At 39.3% G+C, this 18659-nt stretch overlaps 1 protein-coding gene across 1 annotated transcript; it reads right to left on the reverse strand.

Moving 5' to 3' along the window:
* Nucleotides 1-18659, reverse strand: LOC112009342 (uncharacterized). The gene is made up of 6 exons (XM_065783093.1): nucleotides 18468-18659; nucleotides 7899-8014; nucleotides 3318-3404; nucleotides 3101-3217; nucleotides 2941-3004; nucleotides 1-2819 (listed from the first exon to the last, which is right to left on the reverse strand). Exons 1-6 carry the CDS (start codon nucleotides 18613-18615, stop codon nucleotides 2605-2607), a joined length of 747 nt encoding a protein of 248 aa, XP_065639165.1. The 5' UTR covers nucleotides 18616-18659; the 3' UTR covers nucleotides 1-2604.

Genomic DNA, 18659 nt, shown 5'->3' on the forward strand with positions numbered 1-18659 from the left:
ACTTTATTGAGAAAAAGATCTGCTTCATGTTCACAATGAAAGAACACAAAGTTACCAAGAAATTACAAATAATCAAACAAAAAAAAAAAAATAAGAGAATTCTGAATTCAAAAATGGAAGTATAATGAGTGAATCCCCAAACCCAAGCCCACTCAAACAAGGTGCATAGGAAAGAGGATTTCAATTGCTCTAGTGATTTCTCAGTGTCTTCAAACGTGCGAGAATTTCATGCCTTCCACACTAGCCACATCAAACAAAACGGCACCATATTCCAAACGCCCGAATAGTATTTTCCAAACCAATTCCTCCAACTTCTAAGTAGTGACACAACTGTTGGAGTCATCACCTAGTGAACCCCAAACATCCAAAAGACTATACTCCACTATAGAAAAGCAACATCACAATGGAGCAATAAATGGTCCATTATTTCCCTGCTATAGCGACATAAACAACACCAGCCCACTAAAGAGAAACCCCTCTTACTCGAGTTGGCAATAGTGAGAATTTTACCCCACACTTCTGTCCACAAAAAGAAAGCCACTCTCCTGGGGGCTTAACCAAGGAAGCTTCCACTGTTTCTGGGCAAGGCATGTACTATTGGTCCATTGGGTCGTATTTTGGGATTTGTTTGCTTTATTGGATTTCATTTGTGAGTTTAGTTATTTAGCTTGAACTAGGTTATCAAATATCAAGGAATCCAAGTCCTACTAGGGTAATCAGTCATATATAAAATATATTTATACGGAAGCAATGTTTTCTATTGAGGAGAAGAATAAGTTCTCTAAATTTTCAGTGGCTATGAAGCTTTGTTTGAGGTTTGTGTGATACAACTTCTCAGATGTGTGTGCCAAAAATCTAAAGTGTGATGCCTAGAAGTTTATTATTTTTCTTTTTCGTTCTTAGATTCCCTAGCAACTTAAAACCATGCAAACACACATAAGTTTCTCACCTTTTAAACCCTAAAATATAAAAGTTCAAAACCCTAAACCACTCATCCATCAAATAGCTATAAATACCCCATAAAAGCCAAAACACGGTTCACAGTTATCACCCAGGAACAGCAACCCGGACTTTGGCGTTTCCCCTTTATTTTAACCCCAAATCCTACAATTCCTTTTCAACATTAAAGCCCTATATACCTTATTCTTTTCCAGCCTTTGTTCCCACCAAAACCTAAACCTAAATTACTCAAAATATTAACTGCCCAAGAACTACCAGACCTGACCTAGGAATTTTAAATCTGAAACGACCCTAAATTATTCAAAATATCAACTATCCAAGAAATTCCAGACCTGACCTAGGAATTCTAAATCTGAATTGACTGCGTTCACCTTTATCCTATGTTATGGAGATGCAATGTTGCATTGCACAGTACACAATTTCCAAATATTTTCTGCTGCTCCAAAAAGTGAGAAACAAGCCCAGTTACATAGTTTTTTAGGAAATGTGTCACATTGGAAGTTGATTCTTATTCAGCCAGTTCAATATTGGGATCTGGAGCTAAATGCTCTTTCTTGACTGCTATATGAGGTGCAAGACGTAGCGTTGGTGAAGAAATCATGCACGGGAATTACAATAGGCCAGTGGTTTTGAACCCACGATCTCACCCCACCCATCCTTGTTGAAGGAAGTGCCATTTCAGCTAGAGATCATTGCCCAAAAATAAATTCCAACAGAGGCTGTATTGTTCAGCTAAAAATATCTTTCTCTGGAGAATAGTTGGGATTTGATTTTGTTGATTGGTGTTGCATGTGTCACTGTTGTGGGGAGATTGTGGATCATTTGTTGATTCATTGTGAGAGGGCTCGACAGTTATGGTGTTTTGCCTTTCAATCTTTTGGGTTTTCCTGGTCTTACCAAAAAAGCAAAAATGGTGTTTGATCTTCTTTTTGGTTGGAGGAATTGGCTGAGGAAACACTCGTCAAACATTTAGAATTTAGGACCCTTGTGTTTGGTGTGGTGAATACGGAGGGAGCATAATTGTCATATGTTTGAGGATGTAGTTGCTTGCTTCGTTCAATGGTATTTGTTTTGATTGTTCCTAGGCTTGGAGACTCACATCTTGTCACTCCATCCCTTTGTTCTTCTTTTTTTTTTTTAACTAGTTTTCTTTCTTTTTTTTCCCTTCTTCTTCGTGTACTTTTTGACAACTCTGTGCTTTTCCAGCATATTGTAGTGTCTTTACCTATTAAAAAAAAAAAAATTACTTGGGTAAGCTGAGCTCAGTAATCAATATTTTGGAGTGTTGGAGCAGAAAGTTGGACTGTCAGCAGTGGAAAAGGCTTAATTGCTTAAAGAGGTTGGAGAAGAAATATATGGCTTTTTAAGGCAAGGAGAAGTCCATAGGAGAGATCAAAATGGGCTTTTTTATGGTCTTGTATGATTGGTTGCTATCCATCGAGCTTTAGGATATTCAAATTCTTTTTCAGCTTTTATTGACATTTAAATTTTAGGATTTGATTTGTTACTACTTTCTCTTGATTTAATAGCTTTCATTTTTTTCCTATGCCCTTTCATATAGTCACTATAGCTTTCATTTTTTTTTCCTGTGCCCTTTCATATAGTCACTATGTATTTGGCTTCCACCCTCCTATGAAGCACTTCTTAAAAAGATTTATTACTTAATATGAAATATTTATAGAAGTTGCTGCCTACAAGATGCATCATTAGTGTCACCTGGATAACATATGAATCAAGGCTCTTCTCCGCACCATCAGAGTCATATCTTCCCTCAAATGAATCTTCTGTACCTTCAATAGATGACCTCACATACACTCCAAGAGATGATACAAATGTTTCCCACAATGGTCTGATAATTACTGGCAAGAGAAAGTGTGTTAGATACATACATACCTTTCACAAATATAATGAGAAGAACTTAAAAATAAAATAAGTAAATTATTAGTTTCAACATCAACTAATACACAGCAGCTGACTTACCCATAAATTCACTTTCAGTAAGACCAGGGAGATTCTGAACAAACTGATTCAAACACTTCAATACCTAATGGCAATGAGAGATATTCAATTACCAATTCTTACTGAAGTACAATGAGTACTCACATTTTGATGCAGATTTTGATAAAAGCACCACACCAACCTCCATTCTGATGCTCCAATCATTAGGATCTTCAGATTGCACTGGATGTTCTAATATAATAGAGAATTGATCCATCCATGGTTTAAGCATAGGTCCTATTAATGCAGTGGTTTCTGTCTGGACATAAACATCTTGATCTGTTAATCATAATAAAACAAGCTAAATCCGACCACACTCCAAAAATATGCACAACGAAGATCTAGTGTCAAGAACATACCTTATATACACCACTCATTGCCACCAGCATAGAGGTGCAATAATAAACTATCGAAAGCGCTTTAGTGCGTATGTATTTTTCATATACCTGAACATAAAAGACCCAGAAATAATTGCATAAGCAGCGTAAACAAGAGAAATATGATCCTTTAAATACAAGATCAAAAATGCAATGGGAAAATATCATCATTCAAATAAATGTACAATTACATGTGCACAATATGAACTGAAAAGGGAAAAATTCTGCCAAAACAATGGATTGTTTTCCTATGTGAAGATGTGGGTTTGGTCCTATAGATGGAGTAAGTGGATTTGCTCATGTATTTGCTAGTAAATGGCAACATGTGAGGCTTTTTTCAGAGCTCAAGAGGACTGTGACAAGGATATCCTTTGTCCCCTTTATTGTTCTTTCTTGTGATGGAGGCTCTTGGTGGGATGTTGGAGAGGACGAGGAATGCAATTATATTTCAGGGTTCTCGGTCGGTGGTCCAGCCACTAATCACTAAATGATTTCACTTCTTCTCTTCACAGATGATACATTGATATTTTTGTGGGGCAGATCCAGAGCCAGTGTGGCATTTGAAGGCAGTTTTCATGTGGTTTCAAGCTATTTCTGACCTGAAGGTAAATTTAGGGAAATCCGAGCTAGTCCCTGTTGGAGAGGTGTTGGATGTTGAAGCTCTAGATAGTATTCCTGAGATGCAAGATAACTCAGCTTCCCATGACGTACTTGGGTCTTCCCTTAGGATCCACATTCAAAAGCAATGGCTATTTGGAATGGTATTCTAGAATGAACGGAGAGGCATTTGGCGGGTTGGAAATGTAAAGGGGGGGAGTCATACATTGATAAGAGTACTTTATCTAGCCTTCTCATCTAATGCCTCTCTTTGTTTCCTATCCCGATGAGCGTTGCCCGCGTATTGAAAAAATACAAAGGGGCTTTCTGTCGGGTGGGATGGGGAATAAGTGCTAAGTATCAATTGGTTAGTTGAAAAAATGTATGTGAACCAAGCCAAAGTGGGGGGATAGGAATTTAAGACTTGGTATTATTTAATCAAGCTTTATTGGGGAAATGACTGGCATTATGTAGTTGAGAGGGATGCTTTGTGGAGAAGGGCAGTGGAAAATATGGGGTATGCTTGAGGAAGAATATCAATAAAGGCTGGGACACTTTTAATTCGTTTTGTTAGTTATAAGGTGGGAGATGGCTCTTCTGTTAAGTTCTAGCACAATTCATGGTGTGGGAGGCTTCCTTTGAAAGAGAATTTCCCCAAACTGTTTGGTATTGCACGTGAGAGAGATGGTTCAGTGGTAGAGCTAATATCTTTTCAAGGGGCAAGTACCATCGGAATGTCATTTTTGTTAGACTAGTTCAAGATTTAGAGTTAGAATCATCCTCGGCAAAAAGAAGAGATATAACCATCTTCGGCATTACCCAATGGAAACCAAACACTTGAAAACTTCACACCATAAAGCATGAGCCAACTTACAATGCAGTAAGAGATGGTCCACAATTTCCCTATCACACCGACACATGCAACACCAATTAACAAGGGGCAGACCTCTCTTAACAAGATTATCAATGGCAAGTATACCATCCCTAGCTTCTATCCATAAAAAGAATGACACCATTTTAGGCACCTTTACACATCAAATGCTCTTCCAAGGAAAAACAGCAGTAAGATCACCAGACAACCAATCATAAAAGCACACATCAAACACACCATTTGGAGTCAACTTCCAAGATAGCTTATCCTCCCCCCTCACCTAAGCACCTCTAGGCATACAGGAGTAAAGAAGCTCAAAAAAAAAATCTACGGCCTCCAACTCCCAAACATGAGGAGCTCTCCAGACTGTAAATTCCAACTCCTCTCTCCCCCTTCGGATGCAGAAAAAATCAAGTCAAAAATCCAAGCTCCTTTAGTCCGAGAACAAGCATACAGATCTGGAAAAAGATTTTTTAGAGGTGTGTGTCCATATTAGACATATTAAGGGTATTTTGGCTATTTTAGAGGTTTTTAGAGGTATTTTGGCCATTTTAGAGGTTTTACGGCGTATTTTGGTTTGGCCATTTTAGAGGTTTTCTAGATTCTAAAGGGTATTTTGGTCATTTTAGAAGTTTTAAAGGACATTTTGGGTTAGATATTTGAAGGGGTATTTTGGCCATTTTAGAATTTTTGAGGAGTAATTTGGTCATTTTAAAGGTTTTATGGGGGCCACTTTGGAGGTTTTTTGGAGTATTATGGTCATTTTAAAGGTTTTCGGTGGTATTTTGTCCAATTTAGAGGTTTTAAGGGGTATTGTGGTCATATTAGAGGTTTAAGGTGTATTTTTGCTATTTTAGAAGTTTTAGAGGAAATTTTGGCCATTTTAAAAGTTTTAATGGGATGTGTACATATATATAATAAAGATCTAAAATATTACTTCCTTTAATAATTTAAGCCTATGTACTAATTATATTTAAGTCCACGTCCCAAGTATATTAAAGCCCATTATTTGAGTGCCATCCTGATATGTGAATTAAAAAAAAAAAAATGAAGGGAGGCAAGAATGAGAGAGGGGAAGTGGCTAACTGGCCTCGTAAAAGTCAAATTGAAAAAGAGGAGGCAGTCAGCCACACAACTCTCAAAAAAAAAAAGTTGTTTTGTAAGCAAAAAATGAGAGAGAAAGTTAAAGATGAAGAGACAGAATGGGAGAAACTGAAAAAGCATGAGGAAGACTAAAGATGGAGATGCAAGGTTACAGATCTCTCTTTTTTTCCTCATTTTTTCTTTCTTTTTGATGCAGGGATTCTAAGGGGGCTGCTGTTTAGGCTTAGAATTGATTAAGGGAAATGAGAGTTGCTTAGAACAGTGAACAAGGTGTGACAAAACCTTCTTAAGAGAAATCCATCTCTTGAAAATAGCACTAGGCTAATCTATGTAATTGCATTCAAAAATTAATCACAAAGTAACTACAATGTGGTACTTATACTATTTATTTGGCATTGGAGCCTTCTAGATGCTTGACAAGTGTCTAAATCCTATTGGCTATTGCTTAAGCAATCATCTAACTAACTAACTAACTATTCACAAGAGGATTAGGATGCAACAACTTGAAATGCCCTGCATCACTTTTTTTGGCATAGGCCATCTCTAACAATTTAAAACAAAATAAATAAATAACGACTAGGACACCAATGCATACCCAGTGTCTAGTATGTGTCCGACACAAGCACGGCAAGCAAAATGTCGTGTCCGTGCTTTCTAGCTCTGCCACCACTGCCGCATAAGACATATCTTTGCTGTTCTTGATGAGACCAAAAGGCCTCTTTTGGTGAGTATAGACTGCAACTGAACTAAATCTAATGCGATAACTTTTCTCAAATGAAATCCAAAACCTCTCCAGCCACAACCCAACTTACCCTCCAAAACAACTATAGAACCCCTATGACGGCCATTTATCAGCTCTATAATCCGTTAAAAGGCTCCATAGCTGGAAAATGAAATGTTCTCACAAAAGGATCGGGTGACTGATTTGACATTAACCCTTCAATATGCACCAACAATCGCTTAGCACACTCTTTGCCCATTAAAACCGATCATATAGAGTCTCTACCTTGCTTGTAAATCCGGAGAATGAAAACAGAACCACTTTCCTCTATTGATAATTCAAAAGCCTTCGATTCAATGAAGATAAAGATGGAACCCCATAAGTCAAAAAAAAATTTAACCTTTCTCAAAATTGCCTACTATCTACCATGTTGCACTAATCAGTGTACTTAGTTTTGTTTCTATTAATAAAATCTTTAGTTACTTATCATGATGTATTTGAAGTTAGATCTTACTATAAGGTGTTGCATAGTCAACCACCTTTTCCATGGAAGAATTTGTGGAAAACTAAGGAGCCAACAAAGGTTAGTTTCTTCCTCTAGAGGTTGGCATTGGGAAAATTTTGACTATTGATAACTTGTAGAGGTGTCGAGTTGTTGTGATTGACTGATATTGTATGTGTAAGAGGAGTGGGGAGACTACAAATCATTTACTCCTTCACTGCCCTATCGATAGTGAGTTGTGGAACATGGTTTTTTCACAATTCAAGATTAATTGGGTTATGCCAAGAAAGGTTGCAGAGCCTATTGCTACTTGGTCATTCATGTCTAGTAGGCATAGAAATGCAGTGATTGGAGTATTATTCCCCATTTTCTTTTATGGGGGTATTTGGCAGCAGCGGAATGCTTGGATTTTCAAAGGGAATGAGAGACTAATTCATGATTTGAAGCTTTTATTCCTCAATACTTTGATTGAGTGGATAAATGCTTCAAGCGCTTTTACTTCTGTTTATTTTCCTAATTTACTTTGATTTTACTTTTCATGCATCTTTTGAGTACACGTTTCCTTAGTACAAGGCCTGTGTACTTAGGATCCACTGTGTTCTTGATTTTTTTTCAATGAAGTTTTATTTCTTATCAAACAAAAAAGGAAAAACAATAATCTATCAAACAAAATATTGGAGGAAAAATATATTTATGAAAAAAAATAAATAATATGTGAAGCTTTTACAAGTCATGACAAAATTGTAAAGAAAACTAATTAGAACTAACCTGCGGAGATGAAACAATTGTAAGCAAACAAGGGAACAAAACAGGAACTAGTGCTGGCACCATCTTATCATCCAAGTCTCCCGACAAAAGAGCTAAGCACCTTAGAGCTCCATGCACTAGAAAAGTTTTACCATCACCAGCACAAAACATGCACAAAAATAATCATAGGAAAAAGTTAGCACGTTCACATTCCCAACATTCTTTTTTTTTTTTTTTTTATAAGTAATAGATTCATTGAAATCAAAAAGAGAGGAACACCGAAGTACACAGGGAGTATACAGAGGTGAACAAATCAAAAACGAACATTACAAAAATCAAGAAAATCCAAAATAGAAGAAAAAGGATGGTTTCTCCACACAGAAAACCAATCAAGTAAGGTTCTAAAAAAAAAAAAAAACAACCAGCAAACAACGAACAGGAAAAAACTTAAAGAGCAATACTAAGAGAAGAAATAAACTCTAAGATAGTGGAGCATTCCGAGAAGCCCCAACACCTAGACCAATCAAATAAAGTCTTCTAACAAAGAGCTTGTAATTGAACCAAGGATTTCTCTGTGTCCTCAAAAGAGCGCCGATTTCTTTCCGCCCAAACAATCCACATCAAACAGCCGAGAACCATATTCCATATGTCTGAATTAAATTTTCCCCGCCAAAAACTCCAACAATACACCAAGCTTTCCACAGAGCCTGGCATGACCCAATATATCCCAAAGACATTAAGCATATAAACCCATAGAGAGTGAGCTACAAAACAATGGAGGGGAAGATGATCCACAGTTTCCTCATTCCGATGGCACATACAACACCTATTCACCAAAATGCGCCTCCTAAGCATAAGATTATCGAAAGTAAAGATCTGCCCATGAACCGCTGTCCACACAAAAAAAGCCACCCTCCTAGGGATCTTAGCTTTCCAAACACCCTTCCACGGAAAATTGGAAGCAACTGCACCCCTAATGATATTGTAATAGGACCGGGTGTCAAACATGCCATTCCCTCTGAGACACCAATGAGAAGTGTCATCCTCCCCACCCCTAGGGATCCGAGATTGAATGAACTCAAGGAAAGCTAAGGCAACCCCTAATTCCCTTTCATGAAAATTCCTATAAAATCTCAAATTCCAGATTCTATCGATAACACCCTCTTGGTAGCATAAAACATCATAAATGCAAGCTTCCTTGTCATTAGAACACACATACAACTGAGGATAGAGCCTATTAAGCGTGTTATCTCCAACCCACTTATAATGCCAAAAAAGAATACGAGAGCCATCCCCCACCACTAAGGACAAATAGTTGGAGAAACTCTCCCAACCATCATGAATACCACGCCACGGACCACATCCGTGGGCCCTTCTACAAATTTTAGTACTCCACCCCCCTTGACCCTCACCATATTTAGAAGCAATAACCCTCCTCCAAAGATGAGGGTCTTCTCGCCCAAACCTCCATAACCACTTCCCTAACAAGGCTTTATTAAAGTGCACTAACTTCCTGATCCCCAGACCACCCAAAGCTATCGGTAAACACACCTTCTCCCAAGCCACCAATGGATATTTGAAGCACTCCTCTGAAGAACCCCATAAAAACTTCCTCTGAATACGCTCTAATCTATCAGCCACAGCTACCGGAATGACAAATAAGGATAGATAGTACATAGGAAGGCTAGAAAGAGTACTCTTCACCAGGGTAAGTCTACCCCCCTTAGATAAATAAAGACGCTTCCAACCTGAGAGTTTCTTCTCCATCCTCTCCAAAATAGGATTCCACATAGATGCTGTTTTGTAAGGGTGCCCAACGGCATACCCAAGTATTTCAAAGGCAGACTATCCACCCTACATCGAAGACTGGCAGCCAATGCATCTATATTTCCAACCTCCCCAACCGGGACAATCTCACTCTTCCCCGCATTAACTTTCAGATCAGAAAAAGCTTGGAAGCAAGTCAATACAGCCTAATGGACAGCAATTGATCTCTAGATGCATCACAAAACAAAATGGTATCATCTGCAAACAGCAAGTGTGAAATGCGTACCCCTATAGAGTTAGTAGGCCCCACACGAAAGCCACGAAGCAGACCACAATCCTCAGTTATCTTCAACATCCTACTTAGAACTTCCATAATAAGGAGGAAAAGAAGAAGGGACAGCGGATCACCTTGTCTCAACCCACGAGAGCTTCCAAAAAAGCCTACCGGAGATCCATTCACAATAATAGAGAAGCGAACAGTAGTTATACAAGCCTTAATCCACCCCCTCCATCTCACCCCAAAACCCATCCTATCCAACAGATAAAACAATGCGTCCCAATTCACATGGTCATAGGCTTTCTCAATGTCCAATTTGCAAACCACCCCGGGCACATGGCTCTTCAATCTGCTGTCTAGGCACTCATTAGCAATAAGCACTGAATACAAAATTTGTCTACCACCAACAAAAGAATTTTGAGACTCAAAGATGAGACTATCTAGCACAACCTTCAATCTATTTGCCAGCACCTTAGACAGCAGCTTGTACACACTCCCTACCAAACTAATAGGCCGAAAGTCCTTAACATCAATAGCATTATTTTTCTTGGGAATTAGAGTGAGAAACGAGGCATTTAAAGACCTTTCAAACACTAAATACCTATGAAAGTGCACAAAAACAGCCATAACATCCTCCTCTACCACTCTCCAACATTTTTGGAAAAAAGCCATGGTGAAGCTATCTGGTCCAGGAGCTTTATCCCCCTCCATCTCCATCAAAACCTTGATCACCTCTTCTTTAGAGAATTCCCTCTCCAAGGCCAACCTTTCATCCTCTCCAATGCAATCAAAATCCAATCCATCCACAGTTGGACGCCAAATATGTCTCTTTGTAGAGATTTTGATAAAATTGAACCACCTGAGATTTTACAGTAGGACCATCCTCATATAAGACCCCATCAACCACAATGCTTCTAATGTGATTAGTTCTTCTATGAGAGTTCGCTAGTCTATGAAAAAATCGAGTGTTGTTATCTCCCTCCTTCACATACAAAGCATGAGACTTTTGTCTCCAAAAAGTCTCTTCTAAAGCTGCAATATCACCTTTAACCTGAGTTCGACGTGACTCTTCCTCATTAGAGAGGCCCCGTATTTCTTCCTTAGCATCTAGACCCAATAATTCAGCCAGCAAACACTTCTTCCTAAAAGCCAAATCTCCAAATTCCTCCTTATTCCACTTCTTAAGGTCTTCTTTCAAAGCCTTCAATTTCTGAGCTAGAACGAAACTAGGGGAGCCCAAAAATCTATACCCCTCCCACCAAAGTTTAACTCTCTCGAGAAAACCCTCAGATCTAAGCCACATATTCTCAAACTTAAAAGCACAACGACCCCTATCCACTCCACCAGCTTCCACCAAGAGCGGACAATGATTGGAAATAACATGAGGGAGCACCCTTTGAGACACATTCCCAAAATGATCCACCCAATCCACAGAAACTAGAGTCCTATCAATACGGGACATAGCTTGTGGCTCAGCATCTCTAAACCAGGTGAAAGAAGCCCCGTCCAATGGAATATCCACTAGATAATTATTCTCAATAAAGTCCGAGAATGCGAACATGGCTGGGCTAAAAGACTCACAACCAAGCCTCTCGCAGGGGTATCTAATAATATTAAAATCACCAAATAAAAACCAAGCTGCGTTCCACCTGACCCGTACCCTGGACAGCTCCTCCCACAAAGCAACCCTATGATGATCAGCATTAGGACCATACAGACCAATGCAGACCCATTCAAAACCGTCCAACACTCCCCTAAGAACACTAAAAGAGAACTGACCAACAGATACATCAATTTTCTCGACCACCCGTTTATCCCAAATCAGCAAAACCCCCCCAGATGTTTGAACCGCATCCAGTACCACCCAATCAACAAAGGGACTACCCCATAAGCTCCGCACAAGAGCAGAATTTGAAGAAGCTAGCTTAGTTTCCTGCAAACATACAACATCACATCTCCAATCCTTCAAAAGATTCTTACAAACCTCTCTCTTCTGAGGGTTATTTAACCCCCTAACATTCCAAGAAAGAAGTCGTAAAGAAATTAATAACTACCAATAGCCCCCGGTCCTGACGATGAACCTCTAATCCGAGAGAAAGTCCCATCATAATTTACTGAAGAAAACAAACCCCTCAATTCCCTTAAACCTCTCTGACCAGCTTTAACAGGTGGCCTAATGCAGCCACCATTGGCAACCTCAATACACTCCTGTTCTAATAAACGAAATAAAGCCACACAATGAGCTTCATGTTTAACAATAGGAAAACCCACCATCTTGCAAAAGCTCTTCATCATTGTAGACACCCACTTCGAGTGTTCCACCTTAGATGCATCAAACTCACTTACCTCAACCACCGTGCTCAACACCAAATCTTCAGCTACCCTAGGGACCCAACAAGACAACGGCGCACACTCTAGAGGACTACAATTATGCTCCCCAATACCATCGGCATACACAGCTACTGACGCTGTCATACCCGTTTGGGAATCACACTCCTCTTTATCACTTATGCTTAGTAACTCCGTGAAAACGTCCTCCACCTCCTCTGACCAAGGATCTCCCTCCCTACCAACAAAGTTCAAAGGAGAAAACTGCCCAAAACTGTTAGAGTCCACCGTATGCTTCGGGTCAACCCCAATCTGCCTCCCACGCTCTCAATCTGACTGGGAAATCACCGAGATAGAGGCGCGAGCCTCCAGAACTGAGCTAGAAGGGAGACTCATCCTCATCGGAGCGTCAGAACCCGCCGCCGACGCCTCCGCCGTAGCCCCTGGCTCCCGAACTGACTGGGGAGCCGCCGAGATAGGGGTGCTAACCACCGAAACAGGGCTAGACGAGGGTTTCACCCTCATCGGAGCTTCCAATCCCTCCATCGGCGCCACCGCCGCTACCCCCAGCTCCGTTGAAGACTCGCCTGACCCACACAAATCCTGAACACAGACCACCAGATTATGCAACCCAATTGGACCGCAGGTCAGTTCTGCCTCTAAATGGGTTTTATTTTTAATAGGGAAAGCTAAGGGGGCTTGGGCTTGGGCTTGGGCTTGGGATTTAGTACTCACAGGCCCAATAGCTACAGGCCTCTGTAACTTCACTTTATCTACCCAAGAGACACCACGAATGCCTACATCCGGAGTGGACTTGTGAGAGTCCAATGGTTTAATCGAAGACACCACCCTTTTACCCCCTTCAGATAAAGACACCCTCAGCGCCAAAGTGTCAGAAGTCACTTTGAACATGAATTCACGCGTGGGTCTAACAAATTTTTTATTAGAAACTGACACAGCATCAACTTCGCCCTTGAACACGTTATGTCCCGAATAAGCTCTAGAATTTTCAAAATTCCTCAACTTCCGCTGGTTGCCAGTATTGAAAAGTTTCTTCCCATCAAGTCCACCGCCATCCATCTGGCCACCACCAGCAGCTCCACCGGAAATCCTCCCTTCCACCCCAACAGTGTTAGAACCTGCTATGAAACTATCTAATGCTCTTGAAAACAAGTTCCACCCAACCTAGTTAGAACTCGCAGGTACCATAACACAACCACGTCAAGCTCCACCAAAAAACACTGCTATATCCACAAAAATTCCAGCCTTATTCGACCTTCCCCGGAACTCGAAAAACTTATTGTTCTCTCTAAAATGTTTGTAGAACAAATCCTTTCCTGGTACCCAATCATGAATATCAGCAAAGCAAGAGAGGACCCATATCATTCCCTTGCGACTCAGCCAAACGAAACTTTTAAAATTCTGACGACTTTCGTGTATAGCATAAGAATCAGCCCTCCCGCCATCAAAAGAGAATGAAAAAGATTTAGAATCAATACGAAGGGAACCTATACTACCCCCTCTAACCTGAGGAGAAAGTTTAGGAACAGAGATAGGGAGAGGCACATTGTTTGGAAGAGGTGTGAGTGAAATGGTATTGGTATTGGTTGGTCTAGGCAGAGGAGGTGGATGCAAAGGCAGGACAGAGGAAGGTGGGGTGGACAGTGCAGAATTTAAAGGTGGACAAAAAGGGTGGTATGGCAAAAAGCCAAAAGGTGGTGGGAATGGTATTGTAAAGAAACCAGGGAATTGAGGGGGTGACAAGTTGAGAGGCTGAGGTACAGGGGGAAGTAGAGGAGGGATAGGTGTAGGCTGAGTGGTAGGGATGGAGGTGGGGGGGAGAAGGGTAGGGAGGGGCATAGTGTAAGGTTAGAGGAAGATTTTAGTGTTGGTGACTTGCAATATACTTACATTCCCAACATTCTTAATTGGAAATGTGAATGTTACTACTCATTAACAAACTTCCATCTCTATTAAAATCAATCAAGCATATAGGATTATTTCAACTCTTTTAATAACACCTATGAGAAATAATTATAAATGATTTTATGGCTTACACAAAAAGTGACTAAATCGCATAGAATTAGATTTACTTTTAAGCCTAATGCCACTATTGATAGCAAGTACGTTTTTTTGTCCAGTATGCCTTAGTCTATAACAAGCAATTGCAGTATTTTTCACCCCATTGGCTTTTTAGAACCTTTAACTTTGTTGAGCTACGCATTTACAGCCTATATCCATTGATAAATAACACATTCCTTCCAAATTTAGCCTTTATCATAGGTCCACTTCATTGATAAAACTGAACTACTTGGTCCGCCATCTCTAATTCGTCCTCATAAATAACCCCATCCACCTCCAGCATACTAATATGATTATACCTTCTCCGGGAATTAGCCACCTTATGGAAGAATTTGGTATTATTGTCTCCTTTCTTAATGCAAAGCATCCTCGATTTCTATCTCCACGAAACTTCCTCCAAAGAAAGAAGGTTTTGTATTCGAGATCTCATCACAGCCCTCTCCCCTATCTCCACTTCAGAAAAGCCGTACTCCCCTTCCTTAGCATCCAATAATTTCAAGGTTTCCAACAATTCTTTCTTTTAACGACCTACATTTCCAAACACACTTCGGTTCCACTGAATAATGTCTCCTTTCAGAGCCTTCAGCTTCTTGGCAAGCACAAAACTGGGAGTACCTGAGAAGGAGTATTGATTCTACCAAGAATGAACCCTCTCTGTGAACCCATCTGTCTTTAACAACATGTTCTCAAACCTAGAAGGACTCTTCCCCCTCAACATCCTCCCAGCCTCCACTAATATAAGGAAGTAGTCTAAAATAGGACGAGGTAAAATCCACTGGATCATATCTGGATAGTGATCCTCCCAATCATGAGAAACCAAAGCCATGTCTATCCTGGACATCGAAAGCTGATCCGAGCCACTAGACCAAGTATAACTCCCTCCTTTCAACAGCAAATCTATCAAATTAAGCTCCTCAGTGAACTCTGAAAAATTATATTATGAATTCATTTTAAAGAAAAATTAAGTAGATAGCAGTTGATTTTTTATGAATTCATTTTAAAGAAAAATTAAGTAGATTTTTAAAAAAAAATTCATTTAATTAATATAAAAATAATCTTTAAACAAAAAAAGAAGAAGAAGAAGAAGAAGAAGAAGCTAAAGTCACGTGAGTCAAGCCTTGTTTGGATGGTGAGTGATTGATATCCCATCACTCATCTCAAGTGATAAAAAATGAGTTATAGGGTGATGAGTTTTGAGTGATGATTTTTGGGTGGTGAGTGAAAAAAGAATGACTACCCGCGTGTGGAAATGAACCCCTCTAATTCTCTCTACTTTGTTATTACCATTTTGTTTCTTCACCCCCAATACCCAAAATCACCGAACCGTGGAGCTTGAATCGGCTCCATTCTCATCCTCTAATCGAACCGTGGAGCTTGAATCGCCTCCTTCCTCAAACTCACCAAACCATGGAGCTTGAATCACCTCCATCCTCATCCACTCACCGAACCCAAAAGCTCTCATCACCTCCATCCTCATCCACTCAAACTCAGCACCCATGGAAAGAAAAGAGAAACCAAGCCCAGAAACCCAATGAAAAGGAAAGAAAAGAGAAAAAAATAATAATAATAGAAACCAAACCAAGAGAATAGAGAAACCAAGCCCAGACCTAGCGTGAAAAGGAAAGAGAGAGAATATATAAAAATAAAATAAAAAAATAAAAAAAGGAAGAAGACGAAGTGGTGAAAAAAATAAAAAAAAGAGAGAGACGAAGTTATGATGTGTGGCTTGGGAAGAAGAAGAGCAAAGAAATCAAAGAACAAAGCAGAAAAGAAGTCTGGTAATGAGAGAGAAGAGAGCTGTTGGGGAGTGGATTGGCATGGATTTGACAACACAAAATGTGGAGCCCATTAGTTGAGTGAAATTACAAAAGTGCCACCATAACTCTATTTCTATAACTCAAAAACACCTTTTTTTTTTTTTTTTCATTCTCACTAACTCAACTCAATTTGGTGAGTTTTGGGTGATGGAAACAAAAAATGAAAACTCAATGCATGCGTGGGACCCACCAATTTTGAGTGATGAGTTTAGAGTAATGAGTGATAGAAAACACAAAATCCAAACACCCCCTCAGTGACTTGCTTTTGCTACTTTACCAAAGGTCCAAAACAATCCTCTAGGACCTCCACGGACCATGACAAACGTTTCCCTAAAAATAATAAAATTAAAAATCCTCCACAGCCCTAAATTGAATGCCCCTATAATGCTAAGATATACCATAAGCAAGTGCTGAGTGCAGCCCAGTCACTCAAACCAAATCTAACCCCGTGGGTGGGTGGGTGGGGGGAGGAGAGAGAGAGACTCTCTCTATCCCTCTCCACATTTGCGGATCTGCTATGACTGCTGCAACTAAACTTCTTTTTCTTTCTATTAATAATTATTTTAGGAGTGAAAAATAAAATAAAATAAAATAAAACAAGAACAAAAGTGCCTCTGACTACTTCAACAACTGTGACTTGAGATGAGAGAGGACAGAATGAGAAGATTTTTGCCAAACACAGCCGCAGTTTGGCATCATAACCAAACCGCTCAATAACTGTTCTGGTTTCTGGTTTGGATGGTTGAATCTGCTGTTTCCGTTTTTTGTTTTTCTTTTTTCAGCATTTCCGGATTTCAAAGAGAATTGGACTAGATTGAGGCCTCCCAATTGAACTAGTCGGTCAGGTCCGGTTTTTAAAATCATGAAAATTTCACTAATAAGCAATCTGGGAGCCGTTGTTTAAGTATTATAGTGCTTTTAAAAATTCATGGGAACAATTATTATAGTATCAGCCTCTTACAACTGATTGCTTATTTTCTATCTAGTGAGACCTTACCTACTACTGCTAATGCCTAATCCCGAGTTTTTTTTATTTTATAAGAAAAAACTTCATTGAAAGTTGAAATAAGAAAATACAATGAAAACAAGGCACACAGGCAGTGTTCGATAGAGACAACACAAAATATAAACTAAATAACAATGAAAGTACAAAAAATGAAGCAAATTAGGCAGAGAATTAAAAGTAAGAACACCCAAAGCATTTTCCCATTCAAACAAAGTCTAAATGAAGGAAAGCTTCAACTCATGAATCCAAAGTCTAAAAGAAGGAAAACTTCAACTCATGAATCGATCTTTCATTCCCTTCAAAGGTACATTCATGCCTAATCTCGACTATAGCGCTCATCATTGGGACAAAACTCCACTGTCACTTCCTTGAAGTCCTCTGCTTTAATCTCAAGTAGTGAAGGTCATGGTAATTCTTGTAGTGGTTTCTGTGGCGGTAGTGGAGGCCGTGGTTTTCATGGTGGTGGCCATACCAGTGATAATGGTGACAAGTGTAAACATTGTTGTGGTTTAATCATACTAAACCCTACTGTTGGGTGAAATATGGGTAGCCATATTATGTGAATCAGATCATTGATAGTGGTGCACAGCCACAACCAACTTCTACTCCGTCTAGGCACACTTCTAGTTCTGGTTCTCATGATGCACTCGCTACTTAGCTTACCAAGCTTGTTCAGCAATTGTGCACTGCACTTCCTCTTCTATTGATGATTCAAGTAATGTAGCATGTGTGGCTGATTCCCCTCCATCCTAGGTCATAGGCTCAGGTGCTAACAAACATATATCTGGTATTTATCTTCTCTAATTTACTTCCCATTAAACATCATATTGTTTGGGAGAGAAAGAGGAGAAGGGCAAAAGAGAGAGAGAGAGAGAGAGAGAATACATAAAAAGGCTTACGGCTTTTTTTTTAATACAAGGCAATTAGGTTTAGGGCTATGTTAAGCAGTTCCTCATCATAGCCAATATTTAGAGTGATATGGCATAATTACAAGAATACCTTTACTGTTGATATAAAATAACAAACTAATATAAAAATAAAAAAATAACAAACTAATATAAAAATAACAAGTGACTCTTAAGTCTCTAACAATCTAAACAATAATATCTGACTTTATTAATACCATTTAATCAGGAAAGGTTTCAACAATGTATTTATTTGATAAGTAAAAGTTTCAAAAATGTAAACAAAGGGATAAGGGATAAAGTTTCTTGAAGGAAATCTAATAAACTAATTATTTGAAGACCTATACAAAGCTAAAATAAATATATTGGCATTAGGTTAAGTGGTACACAAATGTATGGAAGACTCACCTCCATTCATATTAGTTTGATCACTTATCAACTTTAGTAGGAAAGGCAATAAGTCAGGCCACTCCTCTGGCCAGTCATAGATGGCAATGGATGCCACAGCCATACTAATTGCCGTGCAAATTTTTCTCTGAGGATCATCCAATGACATTAAAAGAAGTCTGCGTATGACTGCCTGATAATGTTACCATAATT

This window comes from Quercus suber, unplaced genomic scaffold, assembly GCF_002906115.3.
Source record: "Quercus suber isolate HL8 unplaced genomic scaffold, Cork oak 2.0 scaffold_328, whole genome shotgun sequence".
Classification (NCBI taxonomy): domain Eukaryota; kingdom Viridiplantae; phylum Streptophyta; class Magnoliopsida; order Fagales; family Fagaceae; genus Quercus; species Quercus suber.

Bases quoted from the DNA above. Each gene is read 5' to 3' on its own strand.
- LOC112009342 (XM_065783093.1), bottom strand. From the start codon at position 18,615: ATGTCATTGGATGATCCTCAGAGAAAAATTTGCACGGCAATTAGTATG. The intron at 3,005-3,100 runs GTTGGTGTGGTG...CATTGCCATTAG, and splicing joins ATTGGAGCATCAGAATGGAG to GTATTGAAGTGTTTGAATCA. The intron at 2,820-2,940 runs GTAAGTCAGCTG...TTCTCTTGCCAG, and splicing joins TACTGAAAGTGAATTTATGG to TAATTATCAGACCATTGTGG.